General features: G+C 40.0%; 1 protein-coding gene across 5 annotated transcripts; it reads right to left on the bottom strand.

The window, feature by feature from the left end:
* Positions 1-1,131: 1,131 nt before the first annotated feature.
* Positions 1,132-9,532, bottom strand: LOC125717782 (synaptobrevin homolog YKT6-like). Of its 5 annotated transcripts, none has more exons than XM_048991070.1 (8): positions 9,360-9,532; positions 7,991-8,109; positions 7,811-7,893; positions 5,580-5,680; positions 5,295-5,399; positions 5,117-5,182; positions 4,601-4,702; positions 1,132-3,988 (listed from the first exon to the last, which is right to left on the bottom strand). In XM_048991070.1, exons 2-8 carry the CDS (start codon positions 8,092-8,094, stop codon positions 3,953-3,955), a joined length of 597 nt encoding a protein of 198 aa, XP_048847027.1. In that variant the 5' UTR covers positions 8,095-8,109; positions 9,360-9,532; the 3' UTR covers positions 1,132-3,952. The 5 variants fall into 5 exon arrangements, with proteins under 5 accessions (XP_048847027.1, XP_048847016.1, XP_048847036.1 ...); XM_048991059.1 differs by having other exon boundaries at positions 7,991-8,112; XM_048991079.1 differs by lacking the exon at positions 9,360-9,532 and adding an exon at positions 8,617-8,962 and having other exon boundaries at positions 7,991-8,112.
* Positions 9,533-10,897: the final 1,365 nt, after the last annotated feature.

The following is a 10,897-nucleotide window of genomic DNA, read 5'->3' on the forward strand; positions in this document are numbered from 1 at the left end:
CTTCTACGATGGAGTCATGCTGTTGTAATGCGTGTAGAATGCGGTTTGGTTGCTGAAACATACAAGACCTTATCTGAAAAACATGTTGTCTGGATGGCAGCATATGTTGCTCCAAAACCTGTATATATCATTCAGCATTAATGGTGCCTTCCCAGATGTGCAAGCTATACAAGCCATGGGCACTAATGCACCCCCCTACATCACGGATGGTAGCTTTTGAACTGATAGCAAGTTTGATGGTCCCTTTCCACTTCAGGTCAGAGGACGCGGTTTCCCCCAATTTCCCAAAATAATTCTAAATTTTGATTTGTCAGACCACAAGAGAGTTCTCCATTTTGCTTCAAGCCCAGAGAATTCAGCTGTGTTTCTGGATCGTGTTTAGACATGGTTTCTTCTTTGCATGGTAGAGTTTCATCCTGCATTTGTGCAGTGACCAACTGTGATACAGACACAGGCCGTGGTGCGGGTGGAAAGAAGGTGAGGATCCATCTGCGGCTCTGAGACAAACAAGGGTTTATTGAATTAAACAGGACACACTGGGCAAAAGCACAGAGTAAAAGGTTTACCTGGGGTCAAAGGCAAATAGTAGAAACAAGTACTAACTACAAGAACATCAAAAGGAAACAACTAGGAGAAAGACCAGCACAGGAACCAGAACTAGAAAAACCAATAAGAATGCACACTTACGTGAACAATGACAGACTGGAGAACATTTTTCACATTTTAGACAGTGTCCCAACTTTTTCGGAAACTGGCTTGTATTTTCAGTTCAGTTGTATTTTCAAAGATGTTTTTTTTTTTTTGCTTTACTTTTGCTTAAATGGGTTTTAAAACGTTTATATATCCACTGAGCGTCCTAATGTTTCCCCTTCTGTCGAAGTCATTGACAATGATGTACTCAGGTACAGCAGTAGGGCTATCATACTGTAGGCCTAATACTTAATGCGCAAAATAATCCTAATGAAAGTTACGGTGTAATACGTATTGCCACTATTATGTTACCAAATTGCCTATTGCATAAAAAATAGTTTTAAAAACATTTAAAAATAATTCGATTTTAAGTAGAAATCGTAAAAAATTGACTGACTTGTAACGAATTTAAAGTTGAAAGAAGAGATTGGACACAAATGCTTTACTTTTCAAACCAAATTTTATTGGAAACTCAAAGAACCACTTAAAGGAGCGTTCGACCAAGTCCAACAAACTATTCACTGTTACACAGAACCACAAGATCTCAGTAGTACATCAATGTCACCTCAGTCTAAAGTGTGACATTTCATTCAGATTACAAGACTAAAGGACTGATGAAAAGGTGTGTAGTGCATTTTTATTACCACAGTAGTCTCGATTGGTAGACATTAAATTCATGAAATATTGCAAAGTGAAACTTTTACGGTATTTATAAAGCTATCCTTAACAGTTCCAGGTTTCAGCAAAAAAAGCAACTAAGAGACAAACTCCAAAGGCACTTGGAGAGTTATTTAACCAAAGCACACAACTGCTCTCCATCAAGGCCACAAAATGAAAAACAACAATATATTTCATGTTTGGTCTGCTGGAAACAAAAGTAATAAGACAAAGAATAGATAGACCACAATATTACAGATCAAGATCAAAAGTGCATTAACACACAGATAAATCACAAAAACATTTTTATAATTTATTTTAAGACTTCCCTATATACATCATTTAATAGAATACCAATTCTATAGACATCTATATGTCAAAGTGTTTTTAATATACCTTAATTAAAGTATTTGGTTCAATACTGTTTAGTAGTGATTTACACAACTTAACGGTATCTAGCTGAAATCAATACTGTATAACAAGAAGTTCCTGTCGCAATTTGTTGAGCAAAAGGTGCACGGATATTTCCAGGTAAAGACGATTTCAACATAACAGTTTGCAGAGGTGCCAATTTCAGGTCCAGAAAGTAAAAATCCAGACCATGGTTTACTTTCAACCAACCAGTTTAGTACTCTGTGACTGTGCCTCTTTATGCTCAGCTGGTTGGTTGAAAGTAAATCATGGTCTGGATTTTTACTTTCTGGACCTGAAATTGCCACCTCTGACAGTTTGCATTGATATGACTCTAAGGATTCACCTTGTAGCAACCCATGTAATTCACATACATGATTTAATTACAGCATGCAATAACCTGCATGGATGCACAAAGGTTTACAGGTCCTCTTAATCAAAGTCATCCTGGACCAGGAGTCTCAAACTCTGGTCCTGGAGAGCTACTATCCAGTAGGTTCACTGTTCACCAGTATTCTCCCTGGCTTCTGGTGGGCAGCCACACCTGTTCCTGGCATTTATCTGTGGCTCTTCAGAACCCAGGTAGGATAGAAAACCTACTGGACTGTAGCTCTCCAAGACCGGAGTTGGAGAGCCCTGTCCTGTTCTCTACAGAAATTTTAGACAAGAGGCTTTGAGTAATACAAGTATTTGAATAACCATTCATTGTCAGAAAATAAAGTATCCTCAAGGATCTGCCAATTGTACCCTAACTGTGGGTAAATATACTACCTTTTAGTCAAATTTAAGGTACAGAAATAGACTAAGAGGAACATTTTTTGTACCACTGAGGGTACGTTAATGTTGTTTGTACCTTGGCGGACAAAATTGTACCAGGCCTGCACCCTTTTTTCTGACAGTGTAGCTACATAACTGGAATACTGACAAAACTATCATTGCATTACTAAATACAAAGTTATTTCAGCATCACTGCACCATCTCCCATGTAACAGTGAAGAAGCAGAGTTCATGAAAACCACTGCAGGGGATGGAAGCAGCATCAGGGGAAAGACAAATGGAGCAAAGACCTTTGGCAGTAACTAAAGCAGGATCCCAGACAAGATACCTGCAGAGGGATGTGCTACCTACATTCACCCAGACGGATGACTATGTACTCAATAGCAATGTTACCCAATCCAGTCCCAAGGGCCCCCCAGACAGTTCACATTTTTGCTCCCTCCTAGCTCCCAGCTAATCAATAACACTAACTCCCTGATATAGGTGTGGTGAGAGCTGAGAGAGAGCAAAATACGGACTGTTTAGGAGTCACCACGGACTGAGTTCGGAAATAATGGTTTATAGAGAGCAATTATTTTTAATAAACGAATATTGATTCAGCAGGTGAATACTCCGAACTCAGAATGTTTCAAAGCAGTATGATTACAAGAATACACTCTGCATTAAGAAACCTGCTGAGCCCAATAATAATAAACCACCCTGCAAAAGCAAACAATTATTCTACTTTTAGTGCATTTCAAACAAATAAGACCTACTTTTCCTGCAGTCAGAAGAATGATTACAGAAGCTGTACCCTGCTGAAAATTGAGAAATGCTGGATTACAGCGAAAAACACAGCCCTTAATCCTGACATCTGAGTTTTAGACTGGAATGCCAGTGTAAACGTCAGAGTACATATACAAATGACCACTGAATGACACTAGAGTGATTGAGGGAGATACTGCGCAAAACACAGGCGTCAGATGGGGCTTTGGCGCCATCTGCAGGTACAGAAATTAACAACAGTTTAGAAGTACTCCGGCAACTGCGCGTCAGGCTAACGCTTGGTTAGCTTCTTAGTGTAACATTTTAAGGCTTCAGGTTAAACCACGACCAGCTAAACAGCAAAATTTTATCACCACAACACCCATAAAAGTCAACTGAAGCAGATACAGACAGTATTCTTATATTTCAGAAATTGTTCAAAACTTAAAAAAAAAAATAAAAAAAAAAAAACACACAAATATGAAAGAATCCAGAAGAGAATCTCAGAACCATTCTGAACGGTTTTACTAATTAAAATATTAGCTGCAACCCCCAACCCATCACTTGCCAGGCGCCACTGGAAGGGCAAACGCCTAACACCGTCCGACCTCAGTCGCGGCTCTCGGCTCGTCTCCAGCCCTTCCGCGGATAAAGGAGAAGCCCGAATGCAGCATCACATCATTTTACAGCATGAGTTGTGCTTCTTGGCCTGCAGAAAATGAAGGCGCTTGAGGAACTGGGGCGAACGCTAGTAACACCATCCTAAATAGCTATTTCCCCTAAATACTATCATGCACAAGATTCAAGATTTAAACTTAAAATAGCTCAAATCCACCAGTTTTTTTCAGGATCAAAGTTTCACACACAAAAAAATGAGAGGAAATACTAGACCCTGTTTATGCTAAACTCATTGTTGCCCTGGCTGACCCTTTGTCGTTAATAAATGAATGTAATCTGTGCATGGATACACAAAACACACGGGGCAAAGGAGAGGAACTTTAAGCAAGAAGTTCCCAAACAGGCAGCCATTTAAAGTGTCGCGTTATGTGACAACCGGTGTAATTCCAGTGTAATCCCAGATTATAATTCCAGATTGTGACTCTTAAATGTTTATTAGTCCAGACAATGTGCTTCAGGGTAACTGGAAAAATGTAAGTAGGTTCTGAACTCAGGGAGTATATAAAACACTTCAATATCTTGATATTAAGAGCACACACAGGAAGGGAGGCACTAATCAGGTAAATAAGAAGGGTGAGGGACCCAGCGTGCCAAAGGAGGCCTGGCTGGGCCAAAGCGGCCGGAGCCCCAGGGCTGCACTCACCGTCTTATAGAAGGCTTTGGACTGGGATCCCAAATGCTCTGACTTGGCCACCAGATCATCCAGCTTCTCTCCTCTCTCCAGCAGTGAGTCCATCGTCTTGTTCTGCCAGGAGCCGAAAGCCATTCAGAGGGGCTCCGTGAGAAACTGGCGTCCGACCGTATCAGAAACACACTAAGCCGTGCTGCCTGTAACATCCCAGCTGAAGAGGGGGGAGGAAGCCAGCGTCCACCCAGCCGCAGCTTATAACCACGCTAACAACCAAAGCAGCACTTTGAGATGATGGTTCTCTGTCGCAACCTGACTGAACCTACGATGCTTTCATTCAATGTCACTTACCAGGAACTGTGTGCGATGAATTAACTATGCCGTTTAGCCATCTGATATTTAACTTAAATTTTAAACAACCTTTATATTTTACTTTCATATAGTACAAAGTAAAAATACTGTGGAATATTACAATGCTTCAGAATTCCATGTAGGGACACTGCCATGAAAACAATGAATCAGGATTCTCACCAGAATTACTTTGGTTTCATCCAGCTCAGCCTGCACTTTAGTTAATGCATCAGCCTCCCGGGGATTCTACAGAGAGCCAATCAGTCAATCAGCTGATATCTACTGACAAAACAGTGCTTATCCAACAGACAACACAGCCTAGAATGTTACTGCCAAAGGCTGGCAGCCAGACACTCACTTGGTATTTTGCAAGATAACTGTCCAGGGCTGCATATCGAATTGTGCCTGGGGACCCGGCTGGCCAGTCTAAGCTGTCTACCTGCGTGGTGAACTCATCCAGCACCTATAGGCGAGTGCGTGCAACAAAGAAAGAAACAGATAAATATTGCAACTACCCATAAGCTAAACTCAGCCAAAGTATTTGAATTCTTACAATTCTTTTCAAAAATTCATGGGTGGGAAGGGGTATGACACAGAATCACAGTTTTACTCTGTCGCTTATTTAGTACAAGGAGAGACAGACCTTATCAAGCAGAGTGAAGCACACTCGCTGAGGATACTCGCTGTCCGCGATGACGACCCCGCTGAGGCAGTCGTTCCGCACGTACACGTGACACAGGTATTCTGGGAGGGGGGGGGGGGGGGGGGGGCGTTACTAGAGACCTTCTACACTTTAGGTTTAATGTACCATGAGCTGATTAAACTCAGCAGCTGGAAGGCCTGTTTCTGCAAAGTCAAACCACATCATACACACATCCGACAAATTACACCAGACCAAATGTCACACCCCTATACCTAAACCTCTATTGCACTCTCCCTGTGGCACCCACATTTTCATATACCAGACTATGAAACTATCAGACAACAATATCAGCCCAGGTTTACGAATGAGTATCTCTTAAATGAAGGGTTTTTTTTAAACTACTGAGTCCATGCGAAGTGTCTGTTCAAAGGCATAACCTGATATGTGTGAGGTCTGAAGAAATATCTCACGCAGGTCTCTTCATGCTCTTCAGGGAGGTCTCCAGAAAGCTCTTCTCTAGGGCAGGGTGTCAAACTTCTATCTTTTAGGACCGGAGCCCTGTGTAGCTTAGCTCTTTCCCTGTTCCACCACTAATGATTCAGCTCAAGAGCTGTGTGATAATTACCACAAGGAGCTACAAGGAGTTGAATCAGGTGTGTTAAATGAGGGGAAACTCAAAAATATGCACGACTCTAGCTCCCCAGAACTGGAGTTTGATACCCCCTGCTCTAGAGGCTTGCCCAAGATCTAAGGTCAGACACAGTAACCTTGATTTTAAGCACAACAGACAATATCTATACTGTACCAGCTTGGAGCACAGTATTAAATGAAGCTATATATATATATATATATATATATATATATAATTATTTATTTATTTTTTTTTTTTTTTAAATGAAGCTCTGGACAATAAATGAAAAATAGATAAAGGACATGACTGCACACGTCAAATGATCTTAATCTACAAATAATTGTTGTGCATTACTGCAAGCACAGTCGAAATAACAATAGCGACCCAATTCAAGATCAACCTCAATCATGATGGAATAGACATCATATGAGTGCAAGCCTCAGCTGCTTAGGATCCTATACCCGTGACCGACAGGTCACCGGTTCAAATCCCAAGGGTGGCAAAGCACTTTTGGGCCCCTGAGTACGGCCCTTAATCCCAAATACTCCAGAAACTGGCTGACTCCGCTTTTTCAAGAAATATTTGTCGCTTTGGAAAAAAAGCACCTGCTAAATAAATTAAATGTAAATATATAAATAAGATGACGAGTAACGTTTAACATGAAGTGTTTTGATATATTAGACTGAACAACAATGAATACTAATAAACCCAAAAACAGTGCCCTGGTATGGATGTTGGGTCCCAGTGTTTTATAAACATGCTGAATCAGAAACTACCTCAGCACTATGACCCTCCAAGAGACCTGAAGTGGATTCCAATTGCTGTATGTTTCAGTCCAGAGGTAATGAATCAGAATTCACTCCAAGGATTTCATTACACCCGAAGGCACCACCAGCGCACCATAATCACTGGGCTCCTTGGAATGTGGTTTCTAAGCAGGATGATGAAGAGCTCAAAGATTGTTTGCCAGTACAGAGCCACTTCTTTTGCAAAAAGCACTGGGATTACCTGGACCAGTAGCCATTCTTGCATTTACATGTTTGAATACAGTTGTATCTTCAGGTACACTGGGGTGTGGAGGATGGACACCATCTGAGCTGGAGTCCTGCTTCAGTCCCATGGAGGGGTGACATTGTGGATGTGTCTTACGAATTATAGCATCGTGGGTGCAGACGGAACACAGACCAGCGGGGAGATCCGAATCAGTGATGGACTTTGGCTTTGACACTTACCACAGTTTGCACCTTGCTTTTAGTAAGCAAGCCCATCTTTTCTTTCCTTTATAATGTTTGAATGCCCGGGGGGGGGGTGGGCAGCCAGTTGACCTTGGACCCCCAGAGGTTTTCTTTCTCTCTACTTGAGAGTTTCTGGTTCCTCTCCTCTGTTGTCATCTGCCTCTCTTTCTTTCATTTCTTTTCCTTCCCTTTTTCCGGTTTTTGCATCATTTCATCTTAATGATGTTCTATCACAACACACCCATGTAAAGCACCTTGGGGTGACTCTGTAGTGAAATGGGCTATATAAAAATAAAGTGAACTGGAATTCCCCACACCAGTCTCCAGTCTCATACCTGTAACCAAGCTAGATCTCTTAAACCCACCTTGCTCCGTGACAGAAGCCCGACTCCCGTGTGAGCTGCGCTCTACCACCAGGGCGCTGGTGAACGTCATGAACTCCTGCACACTACAGTGCAAAAGGGCGAAAAGAAAGTCACGGTGCACGCAATCCGCCAGCACAACAAAGGTAATGACCGACCTCATTAAACCGCAGGGAAACACACCTGGATTTCTGGAAAAAACCGAAGGAGGACAAGTCATATGCTGCTTTAAGAAGGACGGCCTTGTCCGTGTCTTTATAAAGGATGCTGAGGCTGAAGAGCTTCATGTCGGTGTTGGAGACCTGCTGAAAGAGCCCGAGAGTGTGGTCTGACCTAGGTGTCAGAGTGAAAAACCATGACTTCCACGTCACCAGATGGTGCCTGTCATCTGCCATATAGCTCATTGTGGTGAGTGAAGCCACCATCATCTACTCTGCCCTCAACTTTAATCTGCATTTCAGAAGATCACGCAGATGCTCAGCCGATTTCATTTGTTGAGGTCATTGTTACTTTTGGTTCCCTACCCAAGCAATCTGCGAACTATCGATCGAAACTTCAATATTAGATTGTTTGATAAACAGGGAACAAACTTATTTTTGAACACTGCAGATCTATCCCTGGTAGCAAGATAATTCAAAATATATTGCGTGATAGCTAACAAAAGCACAAGAATTTAATAATTCATATGTACAAGCAAGCGCGATTAATAGTAATCACCTGACAGTTATTCTAACAGCGTTTCTATCTTGCATATTTGGAAGACATGTCACTTTAATCGATATGAGCAAGTAACTAAATACCAGACTAACCAAACCCCAAAAGACGAAGACGTAAACGTGAACTAAAATGAGAAAAGATCATTGACAGCGGTAACGTTGAAATCCTAATCCCTTAGGCGCCGCTGCTGGAAATGTTTCACAATAAAAGTTTTGCCGAAAAACAACCTGTTGTCGCTCTTACGAGACACAAATAAACTGCTCGCTGCAGTTATACCACTAATATAACCACTTTCTTGTTTGTGTTTTTATATTTTTGATGTGGGCGGATTTTCCCCGATGTGCTAAAGTTTAACCAGTAAAAAAATCCTAAAACCATTTCCTCCGTAATCTTTACATTAATTCATCTGCGCACGTGTTCTTATTATTTATTATATATATAATAAATACTGGGAATCAACTGTATTATATACACACCCACCTGTCATTAATTATGAAAACATGCCATACCTTTACTGATATGTTTAGAAAAATGCACAACAATTTCCTTACCACTTAAACGCTAATTCCAAATTTATCAGACTACTTCAAAAACCTAAAAGTTATGAACTTTTGACTAGAATCTAGAGTCTCACAAGAAGAGTGGCGTTTTTTCTATAACATGACGATGTGACATTGGAGTAAATTTCTATTTATTAAAAATTCTAAATAGCCTGACTACCTAACAAAATTTCGCATTCTATGTATATGAGCTTTTACATCAATGAAACGCACGTGAAATACATTTCCTTAAAGAAATCGCTCCTTAGAAAACAACGTAATTAAATTTTACGTACCTGAAATACAATCGGATTATCTTCTCGACTTTTATTTTAACAGAAAACGGTTCAACCGGAAAAAGACGTCAGACAGATTGTAAGGGAATCACGTCATTGTCTCCTGTACAACAGTAAAAGTGTGCCGACTAGAAACATATTGTTTCAGTTATCGTGTTCAGTTCAGTAAAGCAATGAATAAATGAGAAATGAGAAAATACGGTCAGTCCCCACAAAAGCTTAAGTAAATTGAATTGAATGCAGGCTGGCAGGCAAGCAGACAGACAGACAAATGAACAGACAGAAGCAAACAATATGCTCTCAAATAATTTCATTCTTGCTCTGTGATGCCTGCATTATTGTATTATGCAACTTTAAATTAACGCCAGCTAATTAAGATTTATTAACTGCTGAATCTAACTTATTATTGGCATGTTAACTTGAGCAGCAAAATTATGAGTAGCTACTTTTATTTGTGTATTCATCATGTCCAACACTAGCCTTTATTAATTGCCGACTAATTTGAATTATTCTCTTTGACAAAATTCAGGAATTACAAATTAGAGAAACGCCAATATATAAACTTTCTTCGGTAGCACTCATATACAAACACTGAATGTTGTTTTTTTTGTCATAGATACTCCTATAGCTATACTTCATCTTTAAAATCTTTATAAACATTATATAGCTTTGGATTTGAAAAAGCTCAATATATTTTCTAAATGCTTTTTAAATGTAGCTGATTAAATTGGTCTTCTTCATTTATCCATCCATCTTCTAACCGCTTATTCTGTTCGAGGTGGTGGGGTAGTCTAGTTGAGATTTGTTTAAAATAATATATTGATATGCAATGTGTCGCATTATTAACGATCATCCCCTAAAAACTAAAAGCTAACACGAGACACGAGCACCTGAAGTACCCATGCAGATGTGGTAAAAAAGAATTCCATACTCGACCAATGTTTTCGTAAGAAATTTTGCTCCATTTAACAATTTCCTCTTGTCCACTTAATTTATTAATCTCCTAAGTGTTTTCTTTACTAAAAGTGAGTAAATTAGGAGATTTCCACAGCAACTGATTCAAAGGTTTTGGCATGGCAACCGCAAAAAGCGAGGTTGAAGCATCTGTAAACAGAGTGGTTGTGACAGGTAAATGTTTTCTGTTAAAATGGAATAAGAATAAGCGTGGATATATTCCTTGCTATGGATAGCCTACAGAAAAAGGAATCGTATTAAAATTACAAAAAGGAACTTACAAAACAAAAACGAATGAACAACGAAGCTGGAAATACAACAATACAAAAAACAGATTAATAACACTGATTGATAATTATTTAATACACAGTTGGGGAATATAATATTCTTATTACATTTGACAAAAGTGTAGAGAAGTGTAGAGAAACTCTTCCACTCTTCGCGCAGGAAAGTTTTGTACTGTGCTTGACATCAAAAAGAATGCAGAGACAATACAGTGAGAAGCGCGTGGATTTACAGTGGGCAAGAGACTCAGTAGTGACGACGTACGATTGTTTTTTAACAGATAGAATTTGTGAAATGAC

Source organism: Brienomyrus brachyistius, chromosome 2 (genome assembly GCF_023856365.1).
Source record: "Brienomyrus brachyistius isolate T26 chromosome 2, BBRACH_0.4, whole genome shotgun sequence".
Lineage (NCBI taxonomy): Eukaryota > Metazoa > Chordata > Actinopteri > Osteoglossiformes > Mormyridae > Brienomyrus > Brienomyrus brachyistius.